Source organism: Protomyctophum bolini, assembly GCF_963924005.1.
Source record: "Protomyctophum bolini genome assembly, chromosome: 8".
Classification (NCBI taxonomy): domain Eukaryota; kingdom Metazoa; phylum Chordata; class Actinopteri; order Myctophiformes; family Myctophidae; genus Protomyctophum; species Protomyctophum bolini.
The window spans coordinates 27,743,883-27,761,069 of NC_137869.1; the positions used below are offsets into that span (position 1 = coordinate 27,743,883).

General features: G+C 43.6%; 1 protein-coding gene across 2 annotated transcripts in view; it reads left to right on the forward strand.

Annotated features, from left to right (window-relative positions):
* notch2 (notch receptor 2) overlaps positions 1-17,187 on the forward strand; it is a 70,405-nt gene that overhangs the window by 32,943 nt on the left and 20,275 nt on the right. Inside the window, exons 3-15 of one of the 2 annotated variants that reach the window (XM_080770306.1) lie at positions 1,698-1,972; positions 3,911-4,121; positions 5,441-5,574; positions 6,952-7,074; positions 7,602-7,835; positions 9,951-10,106; positions 11,064-11,273; positions 11,478-11,591; positions 12,017-12,130; positions 13,415-13,648; positions 15,069-15,179; positions 15,394-15,592; positions 16,859-17,004. In XM_080770306.1, coding sequence (XP_080626432.1) covers positions 1,698-1,972; positions 3,911-4,121; positions 5,441-5,574; positions 6,952-7,074; positions 7,602-7,835; positions 9,951-10,106; positions 11,064-11,273; positions 11,478-11,591; positions 12,017-12,130; positions 13,415-13,648; positions 15,069-15,179; positions 15,394-15,592; positions 16,859-17,004 — 2,261 coding nt within the window. The remainder of the gene's footprint in view (positions 1-1,697; positions 1,973-3,910; positions 4,122-5,440; positions 5,575-6,951; positions 7,075-7,601; positions 7,836-9,950; positions 10,107-11,063; positions 11,274-11,477; positions 11,592-12,016; positions 12,131-13,414; positions 13,649-15,068; positions 15,180-15,393; positions 15,593-16,858; positions 17,005-17,187) is intronic. The other variant, XM_080770307.1, reaches the window with a different exon arrangement.

Here is a 17,187-nt window from a genome sequence, read left to right on the forward strand (position 1 = left end):
GATATAGATACTGTAAATCGTTTTTGACCCAGTTTCTGGACTGGCCTGTTGGCTGTGGTTATGAGTGGCCTGCTACAGTACATTAACCAGAAGGAGAGAAGAAACTAAAACAAAACCGTATCTCTCTAAGATCAAGTGTGTGTCACTGCTAATGTCTCTGCCAAGTTTCAGTCAGCTACTTCCAGATAGATAACTCCAAGTCACACTCTTCTGCTTTTAGACTTCTTGTTTGTTGCCTGCAGTGCCCTCTGTTTAACCCACTGGTTTTCACATGTTTGTGGCCAAGAGTCAAATATTTCACCACTTAATTAAGGTCTCATTTCATACTTTATAACATTTCCAGAAACTAGTCCTTACCCGTTCTGAATATATGAACAGCAAATGATATTCAGTGTGGGTAATGCGATGTAATAGATCACATTACTGATAGGCAGGGAATAGTTTACAGACGATCTTGGGAAGTTGGGTTGGGCACAAAAGTATAGGCTAATATGGATGGATGGATGGATGGATGGATAATGTTGCTGGTTGGCCAACCGATAACCCTAACGGCTACCCTAACCCTAACTGATAACCCTAAGCCTTAGGGTTATCGGTTAGGGTTAGGGCCTAAGGGCTGCTGGTGAACCGAGAATGAAAACAAAAGCCTACGGGGCACCCGCACTCTTCTAACTTCTTCCCCGTTATGAGCCTACACTCCTGAGCTGGGCGGCAAGTGGACTGTATAGGCCATATGTTGTAGTTGTAGATTTTCCTATGCAAGGCAATGGGAAGAATGTATTGCAAAGTGGTTAAATAACTGTAGTAGGCTATGCGGCGTGCATATCAGCTGCCTGTCTGCCACAATGGTGCCTGCGCTGTTTTTACCCGTGTGTGGTTTGAAGGTGTCAAATAGATCTGTAACCTCGCGTCGTCAGTGGCCAAAAGCAAGAGAGAGGAGAGAGAGAGGCGTCTTCAGTCCTGTGTGACTGTGTTGGTCTCACGTGTATGTACAGTAGTATAGCCAGGAACAGTCAGCGAGAGCGCCGTAACCAAAAGGGGAGGTGCCGGTGCGGTGGGTAAGGCAAGGGGAATGTTGCACGGAAAACTGTGACCATACATTAATCTGTGTCCCTCCCAACATGAAATTCGCTGGTGACACGTGGCCTGCGGGAAGTTGAGTCGTTTTTGAGGCAAATGAATTAAATTAAGATGATTGTTGAAATTGAAATATTTATATTTATTTTTATGCAGAGCAGATTGAGGCTGGAGGACAGGGCTGTGCGGCGCTAGGTTCCTCGAGGCTGGCCGTGTGCCGTGGCGTTTCTGGCGGGCGCCCCTAAGTCTCTGTGCTCTGTGCTAAGGACGTGTAGGCTTCAGACAGGATGACAGACAGACTTTTTTCGGCGCTTTTATTGTAGGATAGCGAAATACAGAGAGCTATAGACTCCTGTTCGCCTGCTTTGATGTGCTGTGTGAATTCTGTGTGTGTGTGTGCGTGCGTGCGTGTGTACTGCTCACCCAAGCTCTCTTGTGATGCTTTGCCGATGCTGCCCTAAGAGGTTCTCTGATGTGGTTTAGTTTAGTTCCTGGCTGAAAAGTACTCTTTGTTTTGCTCTGTTTGCCTCTGCCAGGCGCGCATGTGTGGTCATTTATCACTGTGTTTGTCCAGTATCTCTGTCCTAAATCCCTGTGTCTTTGTGTGTGTCTCTCTCCAGGTGTGCCTCAGGTTACCTGGGCGAGTACTGCCACCACAAGGACCCCTGCCACCCCACTTACTGCCTCAACGGGGGGAACTGCTCGGTGACCCTGTCGGCCGGTGTCCCCGTGCCGGGGAGCACGGCGTGCACCTGCCCCCTGGGCTACACCGGACAGCACTGCCAGACCCCCCAGAACTCCACCTGCTACCCCAACAACCCCTGCGCCAACCGCGGCAACTGTACCCTCCTCTCCCTCGACAAGTTCAAGTGCCGGTGTGCCAGAGGATGGACAGGTGAGATATATCAATATTTCGTCGCTGTCGGGTGGAGACCTCGTATGTCCAAAACTGTTACTTTTCAGAAAGTGAAATACAGCAAAAGTAGTAGATCGACAAGTCTGAAGCGCTTACCTTTGCGCCTCGTTTCGAGGTTGCGGATCTGCTAACATCAATGCTTTTGTGCGAGGCTGTAGTATGATCAAGTAGGGCGTTCATTTTACGAAAAAACACAAAAAGTTAGAATATGGTTGATAGCAACGATACTGTATATGCCAGTCTATTGAATTCACTGTGAGCGCGCAGGGCTAATTGTCTAGTCTGTAAGATGTGAGAGTGATCTCATCCCTGTTGATCTATTCTACGTCCAAGCATAGACATGGTAACGCCCCGCCTGCCTCTGATTGGTCTACCGACACTGCCGTTGTAGCCCGTCTAACCCCCAAGGTCTCACCAGACTGTCCTCCGATACGCCAGGTTACTCCGTGGTGGGATATAATACAAGTACAAGAGAATGGCAGCTTTATTGGCACGCGCGACAGTAACTTGTAATTTAAATTTTTGTAGAAGAGGCAAACTAATAACTAAACTAAACTTGTGCCGTTTGCTTTGAATGTACTATGGTTGGATTTGGCTGTGTTCTAAATTAAAGTGTTTTAGTGTTAAACTAAATACTATTATACTAAAAAATCTAAAGTTCAGGGGAACGTTTTTTACGGTTTTACAGTAGGCCTACAATAATGTTTAATAATGTTGACATGTAAACAAATAAACAGGCTAACGGCATGAACAATATTAGTTTGCCTCTTCTACAAAAATAAAAGTTACTGTTGCACGTGCCAAGCTGTCATTCTCTTGTATTATAATATCGTACTTGTATTATTTATTTATTTCCTCGCGCAGCAGACTATCCAGCATGTATCCTCCACCTCGGAGGAAACTCTGGTAAGGCTGGCAGTGTCTGTACACTAATCAGTTACCATGTCTAATTGTCTATGCTCGGACGTAGAATAGATATACGCGTTGATCTTTAGAAACATTATTCTTTTTTGTAAGCAGATGCAGCAGTACGAATAGAACTGGACACTAGTGTAATTTAAAACACAATGCAGCCTACCATTTTCCATCTATATACTGGTATAATCCAGGGTTTGAATCACAGCCAGCCAGCAGGGCCAGCCAGAGTTCAGACGTTGAGATGTAGAAGCAGAGACAGATTCATCAGTTTCGCTTTGTTATTAAACGTAATCCCACCTCATTTGTAATCCTCCCTTTCCTCCCAGTGTTGATTTCATCGACTTAAACTATAACGAAAAATGTTTCGTCGACTACATTTTTTCACTGTCTCAAACTAAATAAAAACTAAGCTATGATACCTAAAACTAAGACTAAATACTGATAATTTCGTTAACAAATGAAAACTAGAACAAAAATGTTACAGAGGGACTAGAGAAAAAGAGATTTACTGTATAAGACACTTCATTTTGGTTGCACTCCGGTGTTGTGCTCAGAAAATAGCAAATCTACAAGTTGCACAACGCGTTGTAAGCTGTTATAGTGGCTAAACAATAATTACAATAAATTAGACTTTTATTACTTCCTCCTTGAGAAAAAAGAAAAAATACTTCTTGAAGTTGAAGTGCTTGAAGTGCTTTTCAACACCTTTATCCAACACAGCAACTTGAGTGAATTCCACGATTCAACTTTCTGTGGTCTCTCTTTATTTCTCTTATCTTATTATATTTAATTAGCCTTATTTAGCCTAAAAAATAGACTAAAGATAAAACATTTCGGATGACTAAAATGTGTCTAAAACTAAATGAAATTAGATGCAAAAGATTATGACAAAATTAACACTGCTCCCTCCTCCTCCCTCCAGGTACCAGGTGCGAGCGTGAGGACAGCTGTCTGTCTGGTCCCTGTGCTAACGAGGTTCATCCTACTCTCTCCCTCCAGGTACCAGGTGCGAGCGTGAGGACAGCTGCCTGTCTGGTCCCTGTGCTAACGGAGGTTCCTGCAGCTCTCTGTCCGGTGGCCGCTACGCCTGTTCCTGCCCCCCCGGCTACCACGGCCCGCGCTGCCTCAACGACACGGACGAGTGTGCCCTCAGCCCCTCCCCCGTGTGCCACAATGAAGGCGCCTGCGTCAACACCCCCGGCTCCTACAGGTCAGAGCAATGTGTTACCTTACCTAACCTTACCAATGGAGGCTCTGAATGAAGGGTGCTGCCATCGTGCGTGTTGGCTTGAGTGGGTTCCAAATGGCTCCGTACGGGTGTGGGGTCCATTTGGTTCCATTTGTACACTCTCAGAGTTATGGGATTCCTTGAAATTAAAAAAGTTTGAGAGCCACTGCACACTAAATGGAACAGAGCTTTAATTTGTATCATCGGTAACACCTGTGAAGGAAGTAGGGAAGCGGCCCGGAAGTAGGAAGAGTTATTCTGTGTGCATGTAGCCATAGAGTTATAAAGGCTAGAGGGCGGACTGCCCCACCCCCTGCTATTCATTTTAGATGGAAGTTGCTCAGTGGCGTTTTGAAGCACCTGGAAGAACGGTCTACTTCTGCATTCTTTTGATTTGGGCACTAAAATGTGGTGCCCAAAATGCAGAAGTGCTCAATGTTAAAGTCTTAAAGCCCAGATGCACGGGGTTTCCTCATCATGAATCCACGGGTCCGCCTGCAGTCCCAGTTCTGACCAGTAGGGCCGAGCGCTTCAACGTTGGAGAGCCTCCCTGGGGGGTGCATAGAGCCCATTCATGGATCCCATGGCAGGCAGCATGTGTTCTGCAGTATAAGCATCTCGTTTTCAGAAAATAGCTGGTTATTCAAGATTAAAGAGTATATTGGTCAAACTAGAAATAGAATACATGATCATAAAAAATCTTTCATAGTCTACACTATTGTGTACTACAGTTTGAATGACAAGGTTAACCTTGATTCATGAAAGAAAGAAAGACAGAGGGGAGCATTAGGCCTTACAGTAGATACTAGAGTGCCTCAGTTAATTTATCCATTTGGAACTCTTTTTTGAATATCACTTACATTTTGGATTCAAATTGAACCGTCCTGTCTCTGTCTCCCAGGTGTAACTGTGCCCCTGGGTTTATTATATTATATGGATATGGATTCATATTGACATAGTCCTGTCTCTGTGTGTAACTCCAGGTGTAACTGTGCCCCTGGGTTTATTATATGGATATGGATTCATATTGACATAGTCCTGTCTCTGTGTGTAACTCCAGGTGTAACTGTGCCCCTGGGTTTATTATATTATATGGATATGGATTCATATTGACATAGTCCTGTCTCTGTGTGTAACTCCAGGTGTAACTGTGCCCCTGGGTTTATTATATGGATATGGATTCATATTGACATAGTCCTGTCTCTGTGTGTAACTCCAGGTGTAACTGTGCCCCTGGGTTTATTATATTATATGGATCTGGATTCATATTGACATAGTCCTGTCTCTGTGTGTAACTCCAGGTGTAACTGTGCCCCTGGGTTTACGGGTCGCCACTGTGAGACGGCGTACGTCCCCTGCTTGCCCTCTCCGTGCCAGAACGGAGGCACCTGCCGCCAGACCTCTGAGACCAGCTACCAGTGTCACTGCCTCCCGGGTAAGACATTATGAAATGCCTCGAACTAATGCAACAATGGAAACAATCAAAGAACAAGTCTAATTCATATGTCATCCATGAGGTTAACTTATAAATTACTTAAATATTGACTTCCCATCAATCAAGCATTATTTAGTTATTAAAACACCAAAAGGGGTTCCCGTTCAGAATGGGTTAAAATGCAGTAAGACGCATGCACGCACGCACGCACGCACGCACGCACGCACGCACGCACGCACGCACGCACGCACGCACGCACGCACGCTCGCACGCACGCACGCACGCACGCACGCACACACGCACACACACACACACACACACACACACACACACACACACACACACACACACACAGCAGGCAGTGAGCTGTGTGTTGCCACCTGTGTGAGATATGGAACCTGGAAGTGAGATGAGGGAGAGAAATGTGAATGGAAAGTCAGAGAGCAGAGCAGAGGAGAGAGAGGAAACAGGATTGAGACAGCCGTGTTGATCTGTAAATGAATGTAGTTGTTGGCCTTCTTTCTGCATTGCTACAGTCATGTATTTGAGATTCCACAATCTGCGAATGCTACGTATATAGAGTCTGGAACTACAACCCCCGAAATCCGAGTAAGGAAGCTGCCATTTCCGTTTACGAAAATATATTTTTTAAATATCTTCACATTTTATATTTTTATTTCCATTTCTGCTAAGCAGCAAGCTTAGATTATTTCTATTTTCATTAGGATACATTTGTGTGACTGTAAAGACGAAACGGAAGTGGGGAGGAGGCACCACTTCCGCTTTATCGCTTACTCATGATAGAGCTTCCGTTCTCCAGACTGCATGACGGAAGCATCTGATATTGAAGGAGGCAACAGTCTGGCAACGCGAGACTACATCAGACGTAATCGTCCCTCAGCGCTGTCAGTCTGCTTCAGCTAGGGCACTATGCTGTAGATACAACATTTTATTTAATTTTATTTAATTCAGATCTCTTTTAGCCCATCGGCTAAATCTTCCAAGACACCAGTCCACATAAATACATAACAATACCGCGTACAAATATTGATAAAATTGATATTACAGAATAGACATAGAAATACAACTTTACACACAATCAATCAATAAAAGAAAAGAAAAAATAGTTATTGTAATGAATTCCATAATTTAACTGATAAAAGATCGACTTCCCATATCAGTTTTTGTTTTTGGTAACATAGTAAACTTTGTGTCTTGATCTTATGTTGTGTTTATCAACAAACACGTACAGTACACAGCCACTGTTGCAGTTTTCATGAAGGTCATGGTGTTTGTTTACAATAAGCTCTGTGGTTTTAATACTTTGACCCGGCTCATATTTAATATTGTATGTGACGGTGCCTGACTGTGTTCCAGGATTTAACGGGACCAACTGTGAGAACAACATTGATGACTGTCCTGGACACCAGTGTGCCAACGGAGGAACCTGCATGGATGGAGTCAACACCTACAACTGTCAGTGCCCACCGGAATGGACTGGTAAGGCTACTCTTCTCTGGGGGGTGTGAGTGTGACAGTGACAGTGTGCGTGCATGCGTGTGTGCGTGTTCTTGGTAAAACAATAGTCAGTGTGGATGTTTGTCAGTTGTTTTAGAAAAGGCTAGTTGAAAATGGTTCCTACTTCCTGAGGTGGAAGATGGATTGAAATTGAATCATCCATGACTTATTGGCCGTGCAGTGATGCTTATCCAACGTTGACCCAAAAGTAACATTTGAATGAATCTTAACACACACAACAATCTAAATGTTTGCCATTAACCAATGAAGCCATGTATTGACCTATTTTGACTCTGGTATGGTGCTGTAATGTAACTATGTACTGTACTATCTGCTCAAGGGTACAGCTTGCAGGGTTCCCACGGCCATGAAATTCCTATTAAAATGTGTTGAAATGAGAATTTAGCTCGTAGATCATAAATCTTACATTTTCGGCTTGCGTGACTGCCATACGACGGAACACGCATTGGCACATCATGACCCCTCCTCCTCCTCCTCCCTCCCCACAGGCCAGCACTGCACGGAGGACGTGGACGAGTGCACGCTGCAGCCCAACACGTGCCAGAACGGCGGCACCTGCAGCAACCTCATCGGCAGCTACGTGTGCGTGTGCGTCAACGGCTGGAGCGGCCCCGACTGCTCGGAGAACATAGACGACTGCGCTACAGCCGCCTGCAGCCCGGGCTCCACCTGCATCGACCGCGTGGCCTCCTTCGTCTGCTTCTGCCCCTACGGGAAAACAGGTGGGTCGTCTGCTTATGCCCCTACGGGAAAACAATAATCCATGAGAGTATAGACTCACTGAGTCAGTGAGAAGACCGTTTCTCTGGTCAGCCATTGTGTTTTGATCCAATGAGCGCTAGCTAGGGGGTGGATCTAACGATAAGCCAATCAGCACCACAGACCGTTGTGTGTTGCAGCCGGGAGCTGAAAGCTGAGTTGACTGGAGTAAGGAGTAATAATAACATAGTTGTGGGAATTATCGTTCTCTTCAATGCACTGAATCATTCAGCACGGTTCACTAAAAGGTTTCATTCAAATGATGCTTTCAGCGCTTGGCTGGAGCTCGTCACGTCCCGTCCTCACACTCACTGAACTGAAACAAGTCCCAAAATATGCCAAATATTTCAATAAAGTATATATTTATTTAATTGACAAACAAAGTTTCACTGCGAGGATATTTCATATGTTATGTGTGTCGTCTCTGTCGACTTTCAGGAGAGTAGCTAAAGTAGCAAATGTACAAGATCAAAACGTGTCGGCTTGCGCCGCATTTCGAGCTTGTAGATCTGCTACATTTGTGTGACGCTGTAGTATGATCAAATAGGCATTAATCCATTTTGGGCGGGAACCCCTTTTGGTGTTAGCATTATGCTATGCTTTAGCTATTAAAAATAGCAGATCTACAAGCTCATAGCGCGCCACTCGGTGGCGCGCTATGAGCTTGTAGATCTGCTATTTTAGAAAAATCGAAGAACGACTGACATAGAAACATAGCTTTTTCAGAAAACTCTCAGGATGTAGAAGACATTTTTAGAATCTGATCTCAGGTAAAAAATGGGTTAATTTACAAAAAAGCACCAAAAGTTAGAATAATGAGATAAGAGTTTTCTGCCCGACAGCAACAAAATATATTCTTATTGTCCTATGATTTTAACTGTACCGGTAGAGGGTTCACAGGGGGGGGGGGGATTGCGCAAGTTCTCCATATTGAAGGGATTAGCATTCATAGCACAAGAGCAAATAGAGGGTTTTTCACATGCTTCAGAGGGGGTATTGAGTCTGACTAGGCCTGTAGACGTCGTTCAGAACAACAAGTCTATCCAGAATCGATGTTTCCCCTGGGAAACGGATGACTTCACTGTACGCATCAAAGCTCCCAGTGCCTCGCCTCCAGTCCCCGGAGGGAGACATGTTGAAATGAATCTGATCCACATCATTGAAGCGGGTAAGATATACTTAGTGCTCCCTCCGTTCCCTGCAGGTTGGCACAGGTCGTAAATCACCTAAAATACTAATGTGATCTCCTAATGAAGCTTTGCTTAAAACAAAATGTCTCATGCGGTAGAAATGTCTCCGTTGAGTTTGAGGGCTTAATCCATGTGTCTCGAAAATTGGCCTTTTCCTTTTTTCAGGTTTGACAATTTACAACATTAAATAATTGGCCCCTTATTGTTTGCTCCTCTGTAATTTAACACACATTTAATGAGGAATGTGAGAATTGAGTGTTTGTGCATTTGAACTTCTCTTCATCTTATATCGCTGTTGTCGGGTGGAAACCTCATGTCTCCAAACTGTTACTTTTCAGCATTCAAATGCTAAAAATAGCATATCTACCACGGCATATTTTGATCTTGTAGATCGGCTATTTTTGCTCCTTATGCGAAGTAGAGCATTCATTTCCAAAAAAAAAAAATAGAGATAAGAGGTTTCTGCCCGATAGCAACGATACCTAGGTTGTTCGGGATCCTATTTTAATTCCGATGGAGCATTAGTCGGAACAACAGTGGGACTAGCGCTAGAACATGTGCTTGCAGTTATGGTTAGTTTAGGTACAGTAGGTTGTTGGTCTAATGACTGTTGGACCAATAATAGTACCCGGTTGTTCAACCCCATCCATCGTCTTCCCATAAGAATGCAGCAATGCTTGCAGTTTAGCTCAAGACCCAAACGAGAAAAAAACATTGAATTGTTTTTAATTGATGAAAAGTTCTGATTTATTTGTTTAAACGTAAAAAAAAATGTATCTCTTGAAATTATATATACATTTTTTAAATGTATATAAAAAGGGCATATCTACCCGCGACCCATACAAATGTGGTAAACATACCTGACTCCTCTCCATGTACCCCCCCCAGGTCTGCTGTGCCACATAGACGATGCGTGCATCAGCAACCCCTGCAGAGAGGGCTCCCAGTGTGACACCAACCCAATCAACGGCATGTTCAACTGTAACTGTCCAGCTGGCTATGTGGGCAGCACCTGTAACATCGACAGAGACGAATGTAGCATCGGTGAGAAGAGACCATAAAATACTACCTTTTATTCCATGCACTGTTCCTCTGCCTGGCCTCTGTTCTGACTTGTTACGCATGGATCAAAGTTCTCAGTCGCCTCGACGGATTTCAGTCATTTTGATTCCGTAGAAGCCGGCATGTCAGCATGTAAGCCAAAATAGCCGATCTACAAGCTCTCAATGCAACGCAGACTCATTGAGAGCTTCTACAGTATATTGACTATTTTCTGTTAGTTATTTTATAGATTAGAGCATTTGAAGTGGTCAAACTAGCAATATGTTTAGAAGCATTTTCCATAAAACCCTAATTGGTCTTGGATAGCCTCAGTCTGTGATTTCGCATAGACATTTTACATATTGTGTTAATTGTTTACGAAACCGTATTTGTGTGCCAGGGTGGGGGCTCTTAACACGGTTTCAAATTGCACAATAGGACATGTTTTCTGTCGTGAGATTTTATTTTGCCTTAATCCTTGGTTACGATATGTTACGTTATGATATATTATATTACTATACAATATGTTCTGTTACTGAGTCCAAACCTGTGGAGTAAACTCCCCATTGCAGACAGAATTGCAGACTCACTCCCAGTTTTCCGTGGTAATCTGAAGACTCACCTCTTCAGACTCCACCTCACCCCCTGGCACTTCACCATCCCAAAGATTCAATGTGCAGAATGTTATTTACATACTGTAGCATTTTGTTTAGACAGTTGCTGGGTTCATTGTTTGCCTGGTGTCCTAGTTTCCAGAGGTACTACACCGTTCTCTCTGTATTCTATTTACTGTTTATGATTATTTACCTTGTTTATTGTTAAGTCCTCTAATTGCCTAAACTGTAAATCGTCAAATCGTAAATCATTAGGGTATGGTGCGTTGCTGTTTGCCATCACACAAAGTGACATTGATCTTCCATTGCATTACGTTTCGCATAATGTTATTATTACGTCAATCAGCTTCTATGCGGCCCCGCCACGCAGGTACCAATCCGTGTGAACACGGAGGCCAGTGTGTGAACACGGACGGCTCGTTCACCTGTAACTGTGTGAGGGGCTACGCCGGGCCGCGCTGTGAGACGGACGTCAACGAGTGTGCCTCCAGCCCCTGTCAGAACGACGGCACCTGTCTGGACCGCATCGGAGACTACACCTGCATCTGCATGCCAGGTACAGTAGCACACACTACACCTGCATCTGCATGCCAGGTCCAGTAGCACACACTACACCTGCATCTGCATGCCAGGTACAGTACCATGCACTGGACAAGGTGGATGTGTTTGCCTTTTGAAAAATGGAAAGCAGCCTCGTAAATGAAGAAGTGCGATGTGTAATGAGATGATAATAAAACGCTCTCTTCTTGCGTCCGTCCAGGATTCGAGGGCACCCACTGTGAGGTGGAGGTAGACGAGTGCCTGAGTTCCCCCTGCCTGAACCAGGGCACATGTCTGGACCAGGTCAGCCGCTTTGTCTGTGAATGCCCAGCAGGTTGGTACATACATACATACAGTACATTATATGAATTCCCAGCCGGTTGGGTTGGTACATACATACATGCATTTAATGCATTATATTAAAGACGTTGTGGTTTACAGTAGATTTTAGAACGGCTAAGGGGCGTTGTTAGGCCTGATGCCTTCATTTAGTCCACTAAAATGTATTTTGGTGGGCTGTGATTCCTTCGAAATGGATGAATTTCATGAATTTATGCGACACCCGTGCGCATCCATGATGACTTGTTTTAGTTCTGGATCACTTCTCCACTAATCACTCCCTAACATTTTAGTCTAGTTTTATTTGTTGACGAAATTGTCAATACATAGTCTTAGTTTCAGTCATCATAGCTTAGTTTTTATTTAGTTTTCATCAGTCAACTTACACATGCATGCCTGTGGTGCTGTCCATTGTTTCAGGTTTCAGTGGTGAGATGTGCCAGATTGACATTGACGAATGCTCCAGTACACCTTGTCTAAACGGGGCCAAGTGCATCGACCGACCCAATGGATATGAGTGTGAATGTGCAGAAGGTACTACATTATAACCTTAAACACACACACACACACACACACACACACACACACACACACATGCACAGCACACGCACACGCACACGCACACACACACACACACACACACAACACACGCACACACACACAACACACACACAACACACACACACACACACACACACACACACACACACACAACACACGCACACACACACACACACACACACACACACACACACACACACACACAAACACGTATATAATTTTACTGCTGGTATTATCATTATTCAAGATGTCTGTCATCATTATGGTCTTAATTAATTAATCGTATTACTTTAAATCAGTGGTTTTCAACCCCTTTCATACCATTATGTATTGGGTATTTGAGCCACAGACCACCATTTGATGACATTTAGCCTCTCAAACCCAAAACTTTGTATATTTTGATGTCGTTGGACAAGATTTTGTCCACAATTCCATGCCGTATTGATGTTGGTACCATAGGAGAGATAACAGGCAAACGTTGAATTGTGTAGACTTCTTGTAAGTAATGCAGATGTTTAACAATAATGTAACTCTTGAGAGCTTTACGCTCTCAAGAGCGTTGGTAACCATCTGGTTGAAAACCACCTGGTTGAAAACCACTGCTTTAAATGATTACAGTCATCAAATATTTTTTTCTTCACACGCTGGCTTAAATTGAGTCTATAATAGTCTATAATATGACTAAAATAGGACTACTTTTTTTTTTACTCTTTATTTTTTGAATTTTTGAATATGCAAGACGAGACACAAAAGACAAACAAGGCATACAATAAAACAAAAACATCAACAGAAAAAACAGAATAAAAACAAAATACAAAAAAAAAAAAAAGAGGTCATGGGATGTACAGCAACAAGCAACAACAATACATATTACAGACTTGGATTCCTTACATTCATTGACAACCGGAAAGACACAGCCCATATTCACTCCATATCCACCCCCCAGCTACATACTCTATTCATTTCGCCCATCTTCTTTCACCCAGCTAGGACTATACATTTAAAGGATAATTATACCCCTATCCTATAGCTTCCCCATTGTCTCCACTCCTACTACGACACACATGCCTGGGTGAACATGTATGTGTGAACTCAGCTGTGTTGACCCATGTCCAGGGCTATTCCTCGTTAGCACACAGAGACAGGAACTGTGAAAAGAAAATAAACAGAGTTTTGATATTGCTGTAGTCCTGGACCCCTATTTTCTTCAACTCGTCAAGTATTCACATTGGGTTTTTTTTTTAATTCTCCCTCCAGGTTTCGATGGCCTGCTCTGTGAGGAGAACATAAACGACTGCGACCCGGAGCCCTGCCATCACGGCGTGTGTAAAGACGGCATCGCCACCTACTCCTGCATGTGCCACCCCGGGTACACGGGCTCCATCTGCTCCGTCCAGGTCCAGGAGTGCCACAGCAACCCGTGTCAGAACCGAGGCCGCTGCATCGACCTGGTCAACGCCTACCAGTGTAACTGTCAGCTGGGAACTACTGGTGAGTAGTAGCCGAGACGTGCCATCTCTGGTTTACTGTCTGTATCTGCGCGATGTAGGGAGCCGCCTTTTTTAGGAGACCGGAAGCAGGTTGGAGTCTATTAGTTCCAATGGAAGAGTTTATGTGAACACTGAACACAGCTTCGATTCTTTAGGCCCATGGACAATTTGGACATGCTCACTGAAATTAATATTGGGCCACAATCTTCCCGAGATTTTCATACAGAAATGGCTTTTTTCAGAGAGAGAGAGAGATCAGCATGTCTGTGGCGGTCATAAGGCTGGACCAGCACGTTGTTCTGGGGATTAGTCACTCCTGTGCCTCCAGTGCTGCAGTGCATGCTGTAATGTACTGTAATGTAATGTACTGTAATGTAATGTAATGTACTGTACTGTACTGTACTGTACTGTACTGGTACCCAGTACAGTCTCACTGAAGTCAGCTAAGGTCACTCTGTCAGGCCTCCCACATCCACTGACTCCTATTCACTACAATTTGTGGTCTCTTTGAGTCGTACCTTTCTTTTTTCTCGTTTTGTGTGTGTGTGTGTGTGTGTGTGTGTGTGTGTGTGTGTGTCGTGCGCACGCGTCTCTCGCTCTGTGTCTCACTTTAACACTTACCCTAATTATAGTGACTCAGCTGTTGACTGCAATATCTCTGTTTTCGTCTTCCAGCTCTGTGTGGTCCCTCCCCTTCGTTTCTAATCGTATTCCGAGCAGAGCACTATCGTATTTAGTTTCTGTCTGTGCTGCTTTTCTCCTCACAGGTTCTCGCTTCTAGGGCCTCTTATTATTTTAAAGTTGGTGTGCCACTCCCTCTGGTGGAGAAGAATGTAACTGATCAGATTCTTAACCCAGAAGTTATAAAAGTGCAGGTGGAGATTTTGGAAGGTCACATGATGTTGGTCCCTCTGTCAACTTTTGGCGAGCCACTTAATATATTTCACAGAAAATGTAATAGTTTTATATTTAGGGATTTTTAAAAAAAAACCAGGAATTGCCCCAGAAAGTATAGCTCATTAATAATGACAAGATTTTAACATGGATGGAATGGTAAACACTGTATTGTGATCATCATAACAATAATAATCATCTTGTTTTTAGTACTCATAACACCTCTCTGTGGTCATGATTGTATATTTAGATTTTTGTGAAATCATTTTTTTTTGTGTCATCTATTTGGCATGTTTTTAAACTCACATTTCCTGTACTGTATTAGAAAGCATCGCTAAATCATTCCAATCACTCAACACATTTTCAGCAAACCAACAAGGGTGCAATGATTGAGACGTCTCAGTGTTGTCGTTACAAGTTTAATGATAATCGATCACATAAAGGGTAAAAAAGCGATATGTGTCTCCTGCCCAGCGCCCAGTAATGACGTTGTCTGAGTTGGTATTATCATGTCTCTCTCTCTCCAGGAACCAACTGTGAGATCAATGAGGATGACTGTGCCAGTAACCCCTGTGAGTACGGGGACTGTCAGGATGGCATCAACGAGTACAAGTGTGTGTGTCGTCCGGGATACACAGGTAGGCCGAAGCTTTGATTAATATAGAGTACTTTGCCGTACAACGCAATAACCCAACCTCAGAACATTTATGTCCAATGTGAAATCAGTTGGAAAAACACACTGAACGAGGACTAACAGCCACATAGATTCTTGAACATTTTGTAGGGTTGAAAACGTGGCACCTATTGAACAACAAGCCAACCAGTCTCTCTCTGTGAATGGATTCCCCTCAGGAGTCAAATGCGACGTGGAGATAAATGAATGCAACTCCAACCCGTGTATGAGTGGGGGAACCTGCGTGGACAAGGTGAACGGTTTCAGCTGTCTGTGCCCCCCTGGCACACATGGACTCCTCTGCCACTCTGGCACGGACCACTGCGATTCCCAGCCATGTGCGCGTGGCCATGGAGACTGTGTTGAGCAGCAAAATGGGTAAGCTTTCCTTTTATTAGATATCATTGTTGTGGGGCAGAAACCCTCATCGCTTATCTTCTATTTGTTTTGGACATGAGGTTTCCACCCGGCAGACGATAATGTAGATTCTACACGATATGTGTAGAATGTTCCCTGAATGCCTTTTATCACAGACATATACTGTATGTGTTGAGATATATCCTTAACCATTAAAAACTCGTCATTTCAGGTAAATCTTCATTTATAGAGCAATGATTTTGTTTTGTTTTTGTCACCTTTATTTATAGATGACGTCCCATTGGGATACAACAAGATCTATTTTATGCCCATAGTTTCATAGTATTTATTTATGGGAAATAGAGCAGATACAACAAAAAGATACAATAGGTTGATATAAATGATTTCAATAGACCAATAGTCTTGTACGATTACTGAAAAGTAAAATGTTACCAGCAATAGTGACGTCACCGTTACTAGGGAACACAGAAGCGGGGTTATTTTGGGACATTGAAACTGGAGTCAGACATGAGATTATGGTTTGAGGTCTGGTCAAACCCTAATCTTCTTCCTAACGCTGTTTGGCCAGTGTGGGGTCCTGTAATTCTTCATGCGGGAATCCACCCATAGGTCATTTTGCCCACAACACTGACTCAACACCAACAATAAGCAGATTTTCCAGATTTTTCAAAACTACCCTGGCTCAACACAGCTAACCACATAAATACATAATTGCAGGCAGCCTGATTTGGAAGTCATCCATCCTGCTGTATGTAGTGTAGTCTAGTGTACCCTGTCTTTCCTCGCTCTCTCTGTCCTCTGTTTTATCAAGTGAAGCAGAGCTGGCCTTAGAGCTGGTTTCTGTCTGCTTCTAATACTGTGATTCACAGTAAAACCCTCAGTGTTCATTTATCCATGTAACCCTGACAGTGTGCAGAGTGCGCACAAGTAGGCACTGCTGTTATACATATTTTAGACCCGTTATTGACCTTATACTAACCTTGAACCTTAGTTATGTCACCAAGAATGGTGGTCCCTCATTGGCTGTTGATAGTGACGTAACCAAATCTCTGTTTCAATCATTAAAGCGGCTATAAGCAATAATATGTCAACATTTTAATTACTTTTTTCCCCCCTTTTTTTAGGGGCGCTAGCCCCTCCTATATATATATATATGTAAATCATTTTTTTGCTATTTTTATGCCTTTTTTTTTAAACCGTGTCGCACTTTGAGTTTTGCAAAAAATCTATAATGTAGTGTGTAATAAATGTGTTGTTATTCTCCAGGTATTACTGTCAGTGTGTGTCAGGCTGGGTGGGGCAGCACTGTGACCAGGAGCAGGATGAATGCCAGTCCAGTCCGTGTCAGAACAACGGCCTCTGCCTTGACCGCCACAACGGATACACCTGCCAGTGTCGGGCCGGCTTCACAGGTGTGACTGATTGAATCAATTAGTATGAATAGGCCTTAAGGCATTAAGGCTAAGAGGATGACACAAAAAGGTCCCGGTCCATTGTAGTCCTATGTATTCAATTCATCAGCATAGAATAAACAATTTACACAATACGTCATCAACAAATACAAACACTATATATGTACAGAGGAGAGATGGAAA